Source organism: Pan troglodytes, chromosome 12 (assembly GCF_028858775.2).
Source record: "Pan troglodytes isolate AG18354 chromosome 12, NHGRI_mPanTro3-v2.0_pri, whole genome shotgun sequence".
Classification (NCBI taxonomy): Eukaryota; Metazoa; Chordata; class Mammalia; order Primates; family Hominidae; genus Pan; species Pan troglodytes.
The window spans coordinates 21,891,240-21,908,858 of NC_072410.2; the positions used below are offsets into that span (position 1 = coordinate 21,891,240).

Here is a 17,619-nt window from a genome sequence, read left to right on the forward strand (position 1 = left end):
AGTTGGCGTGTAGCTCAGACAAGGTTCTTCCCAAAGCATTCTAGTGGGTGGATGGGGAGAGAGAGAGAGAAAGGGAAACCTGTTTTGATACATCTTTACCGAAAGTAGGAGAGACAAATATAACTCTGGATTTGCAGAGAAATAAAAGAAATACATACCTTCTTGGGTCCTCTTGGGATTAAGCTGAATTTTTTTAAGAATGTGTAACTTTTCTAGAATCTTCTGCATAGTTGTCATGCATTATTGCACATATTAATTTCAGCTTCAGCAACAAATCTGATGTTTGTTGTTCCAGAGTCGGGTTGACTCACATTTATTTCCTCCTTACTTACAGTCTCATCAATGGCATGTGTTAAGATAGGGTGGTTGGGCTGGGCGTGGTAATCCCAGCACTTTGGGAGGCCGAGGTGGGCGGATCATGAGGTCAGGAGTTTGAGACCAGCCTGGCCAACATGGCGAAACCCCATCTCTACTAAAAATACAAAAATTAGCTGGGCATGGTGGTGGGCACCTGTAATCCCAGCTACTCAGGAGGCTGAGACAAGAGAATCCCATGAACCCAGGATGCGGAGCTTTCAGTGAGCCGAGATTGCACCACAGCACTCCAGCCTGGGCAACAGAGTGCAACTGTGTCTCAAAAACAAAAACAAAAAGGTGATTGGTGGCGCTTTCTCCCACTAGTCTTAGCTGTAGCTCTCTCTTAGAGTGATTGCTTTGGCCTGTGTGTGCAGCACTGGAGGGTAGGTGTAGCTGGGGTAGCTGGGATGGTCTCCATCCTCATAGGGGTGCTTCTGCGGTGACCTACAGGCTTGTGTGGCCACGTTCTGAATGTCAGGTCATCACCAATGTCTGTTCTTCTCTACGGAGGAAAAGTGAAGGCACTTAGGAAGTACTGGAAAGTCTGAGAAGCGGGCTGTGAGCAGTGGCTTTGTTGTTGATGGTGTTCAGTAAAAGGAGTTGATATATTTAGCATCAAAACTAACATCTGCTTTGAAACAGACCTAAAGGATAGGATGGTCATAAACTTCATAAAGAGCTGATTTCTCGAGGATTTCTCATCTTTTCAAAGTCACGATATCTTCATCTCAGTTATGCTGGAAATTTAACTATCTTGTATATAATACATATTTAATGAATGGTGAAATTGGAAGACAACTTTCTAGTAGGGAGGAAGGAAACTAACTCAGATCTTAGGAAAGTCCCCCCTGTTGCTTATTTGTTTATAACTTGAGGTTTCTGGTCTCTGGCTACCCAAATGTGCAAAAGACAGATGTCTACAGGGAAAGCGAGGACAGACCTGAAAGGGGAATGGAGACTGTGTGCAGCTTGCCCAGGCTGCTCTGAAGCCACTGAGAGAGAAGCCGATTGAACTCAGGCAGCAGGTGCACTGGGTAGAACAAAATGGTTTAGTTGCCTCAGATACGGGAACACCTTATTCTTTTTTTTTTTTTTGAGACAGACTTTTGCTCTTGTTGCCCAGGCTGGAGTGCAATGGCGCGATCTCAGCTCACTGCAACCTCTGCCTGCCGGGTTCAAGCGATTCTCCTGCCGCAGCCTCCTGAGCAGCTGGGTTTACAGGCACCCGTCACCATGCCCAGTTAATTTTTGTATTTTTAGTAGAGGCGGGGTTTCACCATGTTGGCCAGGCTGGTCTCAAACTCCTGGCCTCGTGATCTGCCCAGCTCGGCCTCCCAAAGTGCTGGGATTACAGGTGTGAGCCACCACGCTCAGCCTGGAACACCTTATTCTTAATTTGAGGGATTCGGTGCAAAATAAATGTAAATACAAGTACTCCCACCCTTCTGGTGGCTCAGTGCAAGCTTCTGTGATTTGAATACTCACCATGTATTCACTTTGGCTTCAGCCATGTCCTAAGGGGAAAGAGATGCCCAGCTAGGAAGGAAGGCTGACATGACAGGTGAACTCACTGGCGACTAGAACCACGTTTGTGAGATACGTGCAGGGAGTAAGGGTTGATTTTACTTTCGTCAAAGCTAACATAGCCAGCACGCTCTGCGGACAAGGATGGAAGTTTTCCAATTTAAATGCACCAGACATAGTCAGCTTGGGGAACTTGGGGTCCTCTTGAGGGGCCTTGCCTTCCATTCTTGCGGTGTATGAACTGGTAGAGCGTTTATGGTGCTTTTCCTGTGTTCTCCCAGCTCCTCTCTGGAGGCAGCTCAGGTGCCCATGGAAACAGTAGTCCACGTTGTATCAGGCATTTAAGGAACTGCAGCTTTGGCCCCCAGGAACTGGACCCATTGTGATCTGTAGAATTTAATTTCTGTATGTGTCCAGAGGACTTTCTCTGTGTTTTCTCTTTTTGAGGGCTTGATAGTAAATTCCACGGATTGTGCCATCTCTGTATGATGGCTGCTGCTTGTAAGTCAGTTGTGTGATGGTGGACATGAGACCAGAAGGGGCTGCAGAAAAGGCGTGTGTCTGGGAGCCCAGCCTGGCATGGTTGAGGTGAGGTCTTATCTCCGGGGCCTCACAACCAGATCGTGCCTGAAAAGCTCACTTGAGCTGTGTGCAGCCGATTCCAGAGTTGAGAATTTACTATCTTGCATTTATGGCATTTATGTAACATTTCAAAAAGTTGTACTTTTCCCTAAAGAAAATAGCTAAGGTTTTTTTTTTTTTTTTAAAGCTAATATGTAGTCATGTAGAAAATGTAAGCAAAATAAAATTGGAAAGTGGAAGTCCCACTATGCAAAGACAATCACTATTAACACTTAAGATAAAGCCCTTGTACACATCTCTGTCTGGAAATTTTAAGGAATTTATGTAAAGGGATCATACTGTAGGTACTATGCCTAATTTCTGTTTTACCATATTGTGGGGATCATTTTAGATTCACAGGGATCCCTTGAAGCAGAGCATTCAGACATTATTCCCATTTTGTAGCAATCAAAATGAGATACAGAGAGTCTCATTCAGGGTTACAGTGTACATAAGCAAGCCAAGAATTCATATTCCTGACTTTAAGCAAGTGCTAATTTCATCCTTATATTTATAAGGAACTTTATAAAGTGCAAGAGAAAAATCTTTCCCTCTGTATGTTGGAATTTCCCCCTTACTAGAATTTTGGAATATGACATAAATTGATCAATATTTTCAAACACTGTGATTTGGCTGCTTTCTTTACTGGTTTTAGAGCCAAAAATCAGGATATGTAGGGTTGCCTGGGGGTTAGGATCCTTCTTTCCTCCTCATCAACATTCTCTCTTGTCATTACTGATGTGATGCATGAGCCACTGCACCTGACCTGGATTCTTAAAATATATATTTTTAAAAAGATAATAATAATAACTAATGTTTATTGATTACTTACTGTGTGTCAGATATGCATCTCAACTTTTTTTTTTTTGAGTCAGGGTCTCACTGTGTCGCCCAGGCTAGAGTGCAGTGGCACGATCTCGACTCACTGCAACCTCTATCTCCTGGGCTCAAGTGATCCTTTTATCTCAGCCGGTGGAGTAGCTGGGACTACAGGTGTGAACCAACACACCCAGCTGATGTTTGTATTTTTTTGTAGAGATGGGGTTTTGCCATGTTGTCCAGGCTGGTCTCAAACTCCTGAGCTCAAGTGATCCACCTGCACGGCCTCCCAAAGTGCTGAGATTACAGGCATGAGCCACCGTGCCTGGCCGCATTAAATTTTTTAATTTTTTTTTTGAGATTTAATTTACATACCATGTAATTATTATACATCCTTTAAAAGTGTACCATTCAGTGGTTTTTACCATATTCACAGAGTTGTGCAACCATCACCACGATCAATTTTAGAACATTTCATCACCCCAAAAAGAAAAAGAAACCATGTACCCATGAGCAGTCACTTCCCATTTCTCTCTCTTCCCCCAAGCCCCGAGCAATCAGTAATCTATTTTCTGTCTCTAGAGATTTGCTTATTCTGGATATTTCATATTAATGGAATCAGTCAGTATGTCGTCTTTTTGTGTCTGGTTTACTTCACTCAGTATAATATTTTCAAGGTTCATCTCTGTTGTGGCACTCATCAGTACTTCATTCCTTTTTTATGGCTGAACAATATTTGATTGTATGGATACACTACATTTTGTTTATCCACTTATCAGTTAATGGACACTTGGGTTATTTCTGCCTTTAGGTTATCATAAATAATGCTGCTAAGAACATTGGTGTGCAAGACACACGTTTTCAATTCTCTTGGGTATATCTACCTAGGAGTGGAATTTCTTGGTCAAGTGTTAAGTCTGTTTTTAGCCTTTTGTGGAGCTTCCAGACTGTTTACCAACATGACCACACCATGTTAATTCCCATCAGCAGTGTGGTAGGGTTCCAGTTTCCCCACATCCTCCTCACCACTTGTTATCAAACTTTTTGAAACTTGGATTCTTAAGCAATTGTTTTTCTGGTAATTCTCAGTGTTACTCAAACCAGGAAGGAATGCTTATTTGGCCTGTGAGTTTATTAAATTACTTCTGTGCAGAGGCAGTGCGTCTGCTCTGTGTCCTTGTTCTGAAGGTTGGCCATGCAGTTAGAACGTGGGATGCCCACGTGCACCAGCACAGGACATGCATGGTGCCTTTTTGTACTCACTTAAATACAAATTGTGCCAGTGGCTTTAAAAGTATTTTCTTGGCTGGGCGCGGTGGCTCACGCCTGTAATCCCAGCATTTTGGGAGGCCGAGGTGGGTGGATCACCTGAGGTCAGGAGTTTGAGACAAAACCCCATCTCTAATATAAATACAAAAATTAGCCGGGCGCGGTGGCGCGTCCCTGTAATCCCAGCTACTTGGGAGGCTGAGGCAGGACAGTCACTTGAACCTGGGAGGTGGAGGTTGCAGTGAGCTGAGCTCGCACCACTGCACTCCATCCTGGGTGACAGAGTGAGACTCTGTCTCAAAAATAAAATGAAACAAAAAAGGAAAAGTATTTTCCTTTGTAATCTTGGCTGTCCATTCACCTTTCCTATCTCTTCTTCTTCTCTCCCTGTCCTTCCCCAGGGACCTGGAAGCCAGAGCACAGAATGAGTTCTTCCGGGCTTTCTTCAGGTTGCCGAGGAAGGAGAAGCTGCACGCAGTTGTGGACTGTTCGCTCTGGACGCCGTTCAGTCGCTGTCACACCGCGGGGCGGATGTTCGCCTCTGACAGCTACATCTGCTTTGCCAGCAGAGAAGATGGCTGCTGTAAGATCATCCTGCCACTCAGAGAGGTAGACTGGCCCTACTGTCTGCTTCCCGCAGCAGCCTTTTGTTGTTTGAACACAAGGTTGCTGGCTGTGAGATGGAGTGTGGGAGGGGAAGTTCAGACGGCAGGTTTTGCCATCTAGAGATGGATGACTCCAAGGCTGGGCTTCTTGAGGGAGGCATGGCCTGAATTGGACCATTACCCATTCGGCCATTGCTTTTCCTGCTGTTGCTATGGCATCCTGAAATTTGCCAACAAGTGACTGCTGAAAACAGGGGACTCTAACCTCCACATTATTGATAAAGCTGTTATTAAAAACTACATACCTAGCAATGAAAGATTTTTCCAGCAGCTCCTAGGAATGAATCCTCCCCTTTCACTCACCAAAAAAAAGAAAGGAAAAAAAAAGCAACCTACAAAAAGCATCACCTTTTAAAAATAAATGGTAAATTGCCTGGCTTTTGTATGCTCCTGGAACTTCAGTTAAAAATTTTAAAATGCTTCCTTTGACAGGGATCAGGTCCCTTCTTCCTATAAAATTCTGCAATTCTCTTCTTGGAAATGGGGGCTCGGATTACTTCCAGATCTGAGCAGCTCAGTCCTTTGGCTTCAGGGCAGCAATTCTGGTGAGATGGTGCCCACAACTCTGTGTACATGTCAGGACCTCCAGATTCTTCTTTCTGATAACAAACGTACTGAGCATTCTTCTTTGGAAAAACTCAAAACTCTTATTTTTTTCTTCTTTTTAGAGAGGAGGGTTTCACTGTGTTGCCCAGGCTGGTCTCGAACTCCTGGGCTCAATCGATCCTCCCACTTGGCCTCTGACAATGCTGAGATTACTCCTTGTGGTCTCCTAACTCCATGTTATTATTCTGTAGTAGATGTCTTCATTTTACAAATATTTTTACTTATTAGTGGAGCAAGAAATCTAGGAGCCAACTTACATGCTTTAAAAATTTTTTTTGGTAATGTGTACCTAACCAGAAATGACATTTTAACCATTTTAAGTGTGTGGCTCAGTAGCATTAAGTACATTCACATTGCTGTGCAACCATCAGCACCATCCATCTCCAGAACTCTTTCATCACTGACAATGGAAACACGGTCCCCATAAATCAACTTCCCTCTTCCCCTTCCCCCAGCCCCTAGCAACCATCCTTCTACTTCCTGTATCTATGAATTTCACTCCTCCAGGTACCTCATATGAGTGGATTCATGCAATATTTGTGACTGGCCTTGTTCACTTAGCATAATGCCCTCGGAGCTCATCCATGCCGGAGCCTCTGTCCAAATTCCCCTCCTCTTCAAGGCTGGGTCATACGCCAATGTATGGATAGACCACACTTTGCTATCCAGTCGCCCCTTGATGCAGCCTTGCACAGCCTCCCCTTGTGGTGGTGGTGAGCAGTGCCACTTTCTCGCCGTTGCATCATCTCCTTTCTGCAGTGATTGTGCCTTGCCCTCTGTTTCGGGACATCTTCTGCATATGTAATAACATGCCTACCTTCCTCCCGCCCTTCTGTCCCTGCATGTTGCCTCTCGCGCAGGTGGTGAGCATCGAGAAGATGGAGGACACGAGCCTGCTGCCGCATCCCATCATTGTCAGTATCAGAAGCAAGGTGGCCTTCCAGTTCATTGAGCTCCGGGACCGAGACAGCCTGGTGGAGGCGCTGCTTGCGAGGTTGAAGCAGGTCCACGCCAACCACCCCGTGCACTACGACACCTCTGCAGATGATGACATGGTATGGTCCCTCCAGACCCTGATGATCCCCTTCTTCATGTCTCAGGCCGTGGTCTCCAAAGGGGAGTACACATGAGGAGAGCCATGTGGGGCCTGTGTGTGGTCTGCTGTCATTTCTGATGTGCCGGCTGTGCTGAGAGGGTGTGGGGAATTGCCCCACAGCTTGGAGGGGGTGACGGGGTCACCCCTCACAGGTGAGAAGGGTTGCTATCCCTGCTCCTGAGGTTTGAGGATGGCCTGATTGGAGGCACGTGTAACCTGCTAAAAGAGGAGCTTTGTCGGCCCTGAGGTTGGGCAGCTGCAGAGGTGGCCCCGGGGTGGCTGGGGCCTGGTCTCCTTTTTTCATGTCTCTTCTCTTTCTCAACCTCTTTTCACCCAAAATAGTGATGGGGAGAAAAGGAGGTGCAGCCTCTCTCAGCCCCAGGGCTGCTTTCTCAGGGTGGCCATCCTCCTGTCCATAAGCTGAGAGGAGGCTGGGGCTGCCCATGAGGAACTGCATATGGACCCAGATACGGACCCAGGTTCTGGGGACTGGGACAGCCTCACCCGGAGCATGCAGTGGGACTGTGTCTTCCTAGGAGCCCTGTCTGGTCTGGCGTCAGTCTGTCTTCCCCCTGAGTCATTGAAGTCTGCTATGCCTGTGCATCCAAAGGCAAAACAAAGACTGTCCCCTCGACTAAAGCCATGATTTTCTCCTCTCCTCTCTCTCTCTGTCTCTCTGTCTCTCTTGCTGTGCAGGCTTCACTCGTGTTTCATTCAACAAGCATGTGCAGTGACCACAGATTTGGGGATCTTGAAATGATGTCTTCTCAAAATAGTGAGGAGAGTGAGAAAGAGAAGAGCCCGCTGATGCACCCCGATGCCCTGGTCACCGCCTTCCAGCAGTCAGGCAGCCAGAGCCCTGACTCCCGAATGGTGGGTGACACCTGGTGCCCAAGCTGGACCACAAAGCTGAGCCGTGGGCTTGGGGGGGTTGCCCAGCTGTCTGAGTCACCATGGAACGTGGCACCTGACTTTGGGAAGCTAACGCTCCTCCTCCCTCTTGTTCTCATGGGTGAAAAGTGACCACTGAGGTGGTCAGAGGACTGAGGGGCTGCTCTCCCACCCACCCTTCGGTAACCCTCGCGCAGCTCTCAGCTGTGGGGCCTGCGGAGCTGGCCGCGCTGCCCCTTGGGGGTCTCCAGGCACAGAATGGTTTCCTCTCCTTCCAGCCAGTGCTGTCTGTGTGCCCCTCGTTATAGCTTTCCTTTTTCCTTTTTTTTTGTCTTCTGGGAGAAGGGGTCACTAGTCTTCTAGTTTTACTAAACTGGAAATATTTTTGCTATATTTACTTACAGATTTCCTCTTTGTAGGGAGAACTTGAGGGAAATGTCACGTATAGTCTGGTAAAGATACTGGAAGTTGTGCTTTGAAATGGGGCCATGGCAGGCAGGGTGCTGCGTTGGACCATGAGCACTGGGCAGTGGCCGTGAACCTGTTAACCCGAGCTTATTTTTGGTCACTTTAATGGCTCCTGTAAAATCTATTGTTGGTTTTATTTATCCAAAACTGAGCCTTCTCATAGGCTTTACACCCGGATCCTTAATTAACTTTTGTTGACAAAATGTATGAGAATGTTAAGTATATGTATTTATTTCTGCCATTACTGGAGAATACAGATAATTAAAAGCAAATGTAAATACCTAGTTTAAAAGGCACTAAACATTCCTGCCACCTAGGGGTAATTTCAAGTATTTTCAGTTGCCTAGAGAAATGGTATCTTTCTCATTTCTGGTAATAAGAACAATGCATTTTTTTTCAGGTTTCAGTTTTCCCTCTGGCTGTCAGGAAGCTCAGGGGAAATTGTGATGCCCCTGTACTCCCCTTTGCCCTCTGAGCTGACCAGTGTCTTTTTGGCAGATGCAACATCCAGAGAAAGCTTCCCCCAGCGTCCCCCTTACCCACCCCTCCCTCCCATCTGATTTGGGCTACTTTAATACTTGGATTCACATATCCTTGTTATCAGCCTTGCTAAGGAAATCGTATTTTATTTGTATAAATGCTCCCACTGGGCTCTGAGCTCCTGCAGGGCCTTACTCTGTGTTATTCATCTTTGCATCCTCTGTGCCCCCGGTAAAGGTTCAGAAATATTTGCGGCTTGCATACAGGTGTCCTTGCCCGTTGCTGTTGGCCCCTCGGAGAGCAGGGGCAGTACTTCCTCCATTACCAGTGGTGCATCGGTGGGTGGGGGGTGGTGAGGACAGACTTCTTTGTACATTAAGAATATTCCCATTTCCAGTCCAGAGAACAGATAAAAATAAGTCTGTGGAATGACCACTTTGTGGAATACGGCAGAACCGTGTGTATGTTTCGCACAGAGAAGATTCGGAAGCTCGTAGCCATGGGCATCCCTGAATCTTTGCGAGGGAGACTCTGGCTTCTCTTCTCAGGTAAGCGCTCTTGGTGTCTCGAAGCTAATTGTTCTTTTTGTCATGGACACAGGAACAGCCTGGACCCGAGCAGCGCGTGTGTTTATGTGCAGATGAAATGGTTCTGTCTTTGAGTCATTCCTGTGATTTCCCAGCTGAGGACTTCCACTCCCTGTTGTGTCAGCTGTGGGACCAGGGTCAGGCTGCCTGGGCCTCTGGGCTGTGGCTTCCAACTGGGTAAATGCGAGGTCTGGGCACAGTGACGGCCACTCTTTTAAAAATGCCTTCACGAGGCTCTACATAGTGCTGAGAATTCTATTCAGAACCCCCTGGAAGTGAAGTGTCTATAGTGTGTGAGCTCTGAAGTAGATGAAACAAAAAGTCCTCATCCATTGTCAACTGGCTGGGCTGCTGAAACACATCCCTCAGAGTGTGGCTGCCATGGGTCCCTCCTCCAGTGAAGACACATGGCGGGCACCAGAGGCAAAAGTGCAGATTTCTTTTCTGTTCCGTTTCCTCTTTTCTGCTGGACCCATTCAGGGATGGCCTCTTTTAGCTTTAGAGCCCTGGGGCCTCTCCCTGCACCCATTGGGGAACGCCTGGGAACCCTCATCAGGACATTTAATGATGGATGGGCTGAGCCTGGGACCAAACTTCCCCAGGGACATACTGGGTAGGCATTTGTCTGTCCCTCCATATCAACTGTGAGCGACTTGCTCCTTGGAGCAAAGGAGCTTGGGCCCGAGGGTAGGAAGGGAAGGCCCTGCCATTGGAGTGTGCCTTTGGGGCTCCTCAGGGTGCTGTGGGAGGCCAGGTGAGAGGGTCCCTTCCCCAGATGACCCCATGGCGCTTTTGTCAGCAGGGAGGCGCCTGGAGGCTGGGCTGGGTACCTGTGCCCTGCTCCGTTACTCTTCCTGGGACTGGAAGCATCTCTTGTCCTACTTCACCATCAGCCTCTTTCTGGTTCCTTGTCTATCCCCCAACTTTGTCCCTCACTTTCCTCTTCCCTGTCTCCCCCCCAGCCCCCAACCTCCTGCCCGAGATGCCCAGACACAGCCCTCATGCTTCCTGGCACACTCACTGTGTTGGGTGTGGTCAGTGGTCACTGATGCTGCCTGCACCACTGCGCCCCTCATCTCCTTCCTGCCTCCTGGCTTCTGCAGCTAACTTCCAGAGGCGCAGTGTTGAAACACCTCCTTTTAAAAGTGAAAAATGTCTTCTGTATTTTTGTATATAAAAATGACAACATAAATTCATAGTTGAAAAATAAAGGCATGGAGGAGTGAGCAAAGACAGTGACCTTCCTCAGAATCCCACCACCTGATGGTGAGGCGTGTCACTGCCCAAGGTCTGCATTCCTCTAGGTCTCTCTAACGCATATGCACACACACGTGCACACACACATGCCTGCACACATGTGCACACACTTGCACACACTTTTCATAAGGGACGCATTCATCCCTTCATCTTGCCCGCCCGCTGAGGCCTGGGCTGTAGCTCTGGCTGTGGGTGGCTGGCACAGGAGTTTTCTGGGCTGGGCACTTCTGCTGCAGTTTGTGCATCTCAGACCTGACTTCAGAGTTGCATGTGGGCGCCGTGCTGCTGGCCCCTTCGCTTTGTCATAGCTGCGCCCCCTTGATGTGCCTCATGCATCAGTGCTTGGTGTCATTTCTTGTTGAATTAATGCATGAAATATGCGTGTGTGTATGTGCATGCTTGCACATTGCTGCTACTAGGGAATACAGTGTGTTAAAAGCATATTAATACAGTTATTTCTATTATGAGTTTTCTCCCCTTCGCTCTATAAGGTTATTCTTAGAAAAGCCATACTATTTCTTTTATTTCTGTTTTTTTGACTAGGCTACATGGCAGAAATGAAGTCCTTACTCTGTCGCCCAGGCTGGAGTGCAGTGGTGTGATCTCAGCTCACTGCAACCTCTGCCTCCTGGGCTCAAGGGATTCTTGTGCCTCAGCCTCCTGAGTAGCTAGGTTTACAGGCACCCGCCACCATGCCTGGCTAATTTTTGTATTTTTAGTAGAGACAGGGTTTCACCATTTTGGCCAGGCTGGTCTCGAACTCCTGACCTCAAGTGATCCACCCGCCTCGGCCTCCCCAAATGCTGGGATTACAGGCGTGAGCCACCGCACCTGGCCAATATTTTGTCCCTCAGTAAGTAACGAGACCCCACTGGGGTCCCCTGATGGGACCAGCGTCTTCTTCATCATGACACTATCCTAGTAATCATTCCCCCTTGAAACATTGCTTTTAAAACTCAGATGCGGTGACAGATCTTGCCTCACACCCTGGTTACTACGGGAATCTGGTGGAGGAGTCCCTGGGGAAATGCTGCCTGGTAACCGAGGAGATAGAACGAGACCTGCACCGCTCCCTGCCAGAGCACCCCGCCTTCCAGAACGAAACGGGAATTGCTGCTTTGAGGAGAGTCTTGACGGCCTATGCCCACCGGAACCCCAAGATTGGATACTGCCAGGTGAAAGGGGTGTGCTCTGGGGCGCAGAGAGTCTTTAGTTGGTGTCTCATGTTGTCCTTCCCAGGGTTTCATTTGCATTCCCAGTCATCTGGTCCTGAGTGTTGTCGTGTGAAGGCGCTGTACTCGGTCCCTTTCCGGAAAGAAAGTATCAAATGAGGGCCAAAGGGACTCATCTTCTTATAATCAGCGGATCATGAGGTCAGGAGATCGAGACCATCCTGGCCAACATGGTGAAACCCCATCTACTAAAAATACAAAAATTAGCTGGGCATGGTGGCGCGTGCCTGTAATCCCAGCTACTCAGGAGGCTGAGGCAGGAGAATCACTTGAACCAGGGAGTCGCAGGTTGCGGTGAGCCGAGATCATGCCACTGCATTCCAGCCTGGCAACAGAGCGAGACTCTGTCTCAAAAAAAAAAAAAATGTACCGAGTGCCTGAAAAGAGAAACGTGCATGTGTAGTGGTTGTTGGTGGCAGGGCAGATTCAGTCTTCAACACCCCTCTTGAGCTCAGACGTAGGAGGGCATTAATAGAATTTCTAGACCTCTACAGAAATTACAGGAATTATTTAAAATGGCAGCGCTATTTGGGGAGGAAGATGATGATCAGGGCCAATCCCCTTCCTTTAGGACACATGAGTGGAGGTGAGATGTCTGCTGAGCTTTCCCGAGCTGAGGGTGTGGTCAGCAGGCACAAAAGGAAAATTAGTCCATTAAAGCAGCAGCCAAACCCAGCACAAGCCGGGATTAGTGAAGCTCCTGACATTTAAAAATTTAAGATTTCAAACTTTGTTTCCTGTGAATAAGCAAAGTCAGTGAGCGAATTAAGTTTGTGTGTGCACGTGTGTGCATGTGTGTGTCTGCTTGAACAAATAGCGAATAGCTGGATTTAAACCAACCTTAAGACTTGCACCACAGCTAAATTCCACATTGCTAGATGGGGACCGGAGCTGAGTGGTGGCCGATCGCTCATCTGGGCGTGTCCTGTGAGGACTGTGTTGCTGTCACGGTCATTCCACTGTACAGTGTCAGTGTGGTTGGTGTATGCTGGATCTCTCACCTATGAAATCTTTGCTTTTGTGGGTTGTTTGGGCTTGGATGCTTGTAACATCTCTGTGGCATCACATGGGCCGGCCAGTAACTGCCCTCCTTGACCCCCGAGCAGTCCATGAACATCCTGACCTCCGTGCTGCTGCTGTACGCCAAGGAGGAGGAAGCCTTCTGGCTGTTGGTTGCTGTGTGTGAGCGGATGCTGCCCGATTACTTCAACCACCGAGTGATCGGTAAACAGACCCCCTTCCTCCTCCTGTGTATCTGGGGAAGAGTGACAGAGCCTGGGCAGGATGTTTCTCATCAGTCCTGTTTATAAAATCTCTCAGTGCCACTCAGCTAGTCTGTTTGCAAACACAGTTTGACTCCTGAATTTGCAAAACTAACTCGGGACATTCTCTGCACAGTTCTGACAATGTAGTGGAATAAAGAAACTCAAACACATTCCTGCTATAAAGACCTACAGAGTCGGGATTAAAACAAACACATAATTTTAGATGGATAGCTGAGCTTACAAGAAGGGAAGAAAGATCCAAGGCCCAAGAAACAAGTCAGAAAGTGAAAACCAGGGTGGTTTTATATGGATGCCATGGCCTGGAAAGGGAGGGTGGGGGCCTGGGAGGATGCCTCTCGGTAGCTCAGGGAGCTTGTTCAGACAGGAGGCCCTCGGTTGCCCTAGAGAGAGGAGGTAGGTGGGATGGAATTAGAGACCCTCAAGGCCCATGTGGTCAGTTAAAGGGCAGACTTGGAAAAGTCCTCCACTTCCATAAGGACATCTTAAGAAAGCTCGTTGGCTGCTGTCTGGACTCTGGGTAACCTGTGGCCTTGCAACGCTCCTGCACTGGGTACCTGACTTTCATGTGGTTCAGATTTAAATGTGTGCTGTCTCTGTAGTCCAGCAACCTCCTAGTAAACAATACAAAAATGGTTCTGGGCTGGTGATGCTCTTAAGAACTCTTCTTAGTAATTCAGATGAGAGATGGAGCTGGCCTAAAATTAGGGTGGCAGCCCTGGGAACAGAACCAACTTCAGACAGAATTTAGCAACCGAGTGGATATAGGAGCAAGGCGGGAAGAAGGTGCCCTTGAAGACTGTGTCCTAAGGACTGAAGGGTGGCCTCTAGGAATAAGGAGGGGCAGGTGGGTGGTGTGGTCAGCTGGGAAGGCAGTGATGGCTCTGTGCCTGCTGGCCCAGGTGTACCCTTCCCTGAGCCTTCAGCCGTGCACACCAGCTCCTTCGTGTGCCTGAGTGGCCAGCTGGCTTGCTTCCCTTTTTACTTTGTGTTGTGGGAAGTGGTGTAAGGAACAGAGTAGCAAGGAGTAATTAAAACCTCGGCGTCATTGAGGGACATGCTGTCAAAGCCACTGTTGATGATTGTTGCTATGTGACAGCTCATATGCAACAGTGCCAGCTAGACCCTCTGTGAGAGTGCCCGTGCCTGTGTGGACACTGCCCCAAGACAGGAGGGGACCATTGGAACACATGCATCACCCCAGCAAGTTCTCTTCTGCCCCCTTCCTGCCATAGGCAACACCTGGTACTGAGTTCTATCACCATGGGTTAATTTGGCCTACTCTTGAACCTTGTATAAATGTAATCATGGAGGACAGGGTCTTTTGTGTCTGGCTTCCATCACACAGCAGAGCATCTGTAAGAGGCAACCACATTGTTGGTGCATTTGTAGAGCTTGCTCCTCTTTGTTGCTGAGTAGGATTTCACTGGTGTGCTTGTCCAGTCACCTGCTGATGCGCATTTGAGTTGTTTCCAGTCTTGGAATATGATAAAGTAGCAATGAGCAGTCATATAAGTCTTTTTATGAATATATACTGTCATTTTTCTTGGGTATTTACCTAGGAGAATTGTGGGGTCATAGGTTAGATGTATGACTTAATAAGAAACTCACAGTGTTCCAGAGTGGATGTAACGTGTTCATTTGTCTCATACCAGCATTGTAGGAGAATTCAGCTTGCTCCACATCCTTGCTAAAACTTGGTAATGTTCATCTTTTTAATTTTAGGCATCTAGTGGGTAAGAAGTGGTATAATTATGGTGGTTTTAATTTGCATTTCTCTGATGATTAATGATGTCTTTTTGCTTACTGACCATTTGTTTATTGGCTCTTCTGAGTGTTTAAATCTTTAGCCTCTTTAAAAAAGGTTGGTTGTTACCTTCTTACTAAGTTGCAAGAGTTCTTTCTTTTGAATATAAGACCTCTGTCAGGCATATGGATTGCAAATATTTTCTCCAAGTTTAAAGCTTGCATTTTCATTTTATTAATGGTGTATTTTAGAGAACGGCAGTTTTAATTTTGATGAAGTCCAGTTTACAATTTTTTCTATGGTTAGTACTTTTTATGTCATAAGAAATGTTGTATTTTTCTTAAATCTCTTCTAAAAATTTTACAGTATTAACTTTTATATGTAGGTCTATGGTCTACTTCAGATATATTTTTCTGTATGGTGTGAGGTAGGGGCTAGTGTTCCTTTTTTATTTCCCCCATGCCACTTTCCAGCTGATCAAGCAGTATTTTTTTTTAAAAGGCTATCTTTTACCCATTGAATTACCTTGGTCTAAAAGTCAGAATCAATGAACTAAGCATGGACGCTTTTCTGGACTCAAATTCCATCTCTTTGTTCTGGTTACCTCAGAGTGATTTTAATTTCAGACTGACCTTAGAGAGTGAGTCCTACCCCAGCCAGAGCCCTGTGGCCTTTCTTTTCCAGGGGCACAAGTTGACCAGTCTGTCTTCGAGGAGCTCATCAAGGGTCATCTCCCAGAGCTAGCAGAGCACATGAACGACCTCTCAGCCCTGGCGTCCGTCTCTCTCTCGTGGTTCCTGACCCTGTTCCTCAGCATCATGCCTCTAGAGAGTGCGGTGAATGTGGTAGACTGCTTCTTCTACGATGGCATCAAAGCCATCTTCCAGCTGGGACTGGCTGTGCTTGAGGCCAATGCTGAGGACCTGTGCAGCAGCAAGGATGATGGCCAGGCCTTGATGATCCTCAGCAGGTGGGCCCCGGCTGCACCTCTGTGGCCAACCAGAGATGGAGGAGGCAGCAGCACGTGCCCAGCAGGGCTATCGGTGGGGAAGTTTTTTTTTTTTAATTGAGACAGAGTCTCACTCTGTTGCCCAGGCTGGAGTGCAGTGGCACCCCACAATCTGCTCACTACAACCTCCGCCTCCCAGCTTCAAATGATTCTCCTGCCTCAGTCTCCCGAGTAGCTGGGACTACAGGAACCCACCACCATGCTCGGCTAATTTTTGTATTTTTAGTAGAGACAGGGTTTCACCATGTTGGCTAGGTTGGTCTCGAACTCCTGGCCTCAAGTGATCCACCCTCCTCGGCCTCCCAGAGTGCTGGGATTACAAGTGTGAGCCACTGCCTGGCCCCTGTGGAAGTTTTCTGTTCGACTCAGCCTCTTGACATTCTGTGGCCTCCCAAGCCAGTTCGCCATGTGGCACTGTCCCAGGCATGGGGTGAAGGGTGCCATTGTCCCTCACTCCTTTCCACAGTGAGAAACTCCAGGAAGAGCAGGGCCATAAATGCTTCTCTTTAAGAAGATTAAATGTCTTGCATTTAGATGGACTCACAGTGGCCTTGAACAGGGTTCGGGGGACACCAGACATCATGGGCATCAGGCAGCCAGCTAGAGGTTGCAGACATTTTCTGCATAAGGCTAGTGAGCAGCAGTGAGGGAAAAGGCCCACTAGGTTGAGTGCCAGAGCTGGGCTTTCTAGGAGCTGAGGGCAAGTCAGATGACACTGAAAGAGGGGCTTCTCTTTCAGAGCATGATGGAAGCTTAACCTTGCATGTATGCGCAGAATGTTAGGCTTACTTCACTGGAGAGTTTCAGGCCTGGAAAGCCACCTGTGGAGCCCAATCCACAAGCCGGGCTTCATGACTGCCTCTCGCTTCTCTAAAATAAGCCGAGCAGCTGCAGCCTTGCCCTCCTCCCAGGTGTTGGTGTTTGGAAGTGCCCTGGCATGTCTGACACTGTGAAGGCAGCCCGTGTTGTGGTACCCGAATGAGGATGGACTTGGGTGTTGACGGGGCGGTGTGTTCAGGTTTCTAGATCACATTAAGAATGAGGACAGCCCAGGGCCCCCAGTTGGCAGCCACCATGCCTTTTTCTCCGACGACCAGGAGCCCTACCCTGTGACTGATATTTCGGACCTGATCCGGGATTCCTATGAGGTAACGGGAACCCCCGCCCCATGCCCCGTTGCAGCCCCTAACCCCCCGGGAATTGTGACTGGGGGATGGATGTGGAAGGAGGTTCCTGGGCCACTTCCTGTTTCCACACTTTTGATGAGCAGGGGACTGAGCAAGTGGTCCCTTTTTTCCCTGCAGAAATTTGGAGACCAGTCTGTGGAGCAGATCGAGCACCTACGTTACAAGCACAGGATCAGGGTCCTCCAAGGCCACGAGGACACCACAAAGCAGAACGTGGTGGGTAGCAGACGCCTCACCCCCGGTGATCACGGTATTGGGGAGCCAACCTGGGAGTGCGCGTCCTTTTTGGTCATAAGAATGCCAGCTTTGAAAAATGTATATATATATTTTGGATTACATTAACAACTTAAGGGTGAAGTAGTGTAGAAACAATGTGAGCTTTGGAGCCAGGTGGTGAGTGTACTCAACACTGGAGCCTGTTTCCCCCGTGTAAAATGGGGATAACAGTGCCTGCTGCGCAGTTAAATGAGGTTGGGGTCTATGATGCCTAGCACAGGGGGCCCGCAGGGGCATTAGCTGGC

At 48.0% G+C, this 17,619-nt stretch overlaps 1 protein-coding gene across 5 annotated transcripts in view; it reads left to right on the forward strand.

The window, feature by feature from the left end:
- TBC1D8 (TBC1 domain family member 8) overlaps positions 1-17,619 on the forward strand; it is a 144,555-nt gene that overhangs the window by 106,439 nt on the left and 20,497 nt on the right. For all 5 annotated transcript variants that reach the window (XM_063788967.1, XM_016949125.4, XM_016949126.4 and 2 more), the window contains exons 6-14: positions 4,992-5,199; positions 6,722-6,916; positions 7,654-7,830; positions 9,194-9,344; positions 11,601-11,815; positions 12,979-13,096; positions 15,587-15,872; positions 16,930-17,059; positions 17,216-17,314. In XM_063788967.1, coding sequence (XP_063645037.1) covers positions 4,992-5,199; positions 6,722-6,916; positions 7,654-7,830; positions 9,194-9,344; positions 11,601-11,815; positions 12,979-13,096; positions 15,587-15,872; positions 16,930-17,059; positions 17,216-17,314 — 1,579 coding nt within the window. The remainder of the gene's footprint in view (positions 1-4,991; positions 5,200-6,721; positions 6,917-7,653; positions 7,831-9,193; positions 9,345-11,600; positions 11,816-12,978; positions 13,097-15,586; positions 15,873-16,929; positions 17,060-17,215; positions 17,315-17,619) is intronic.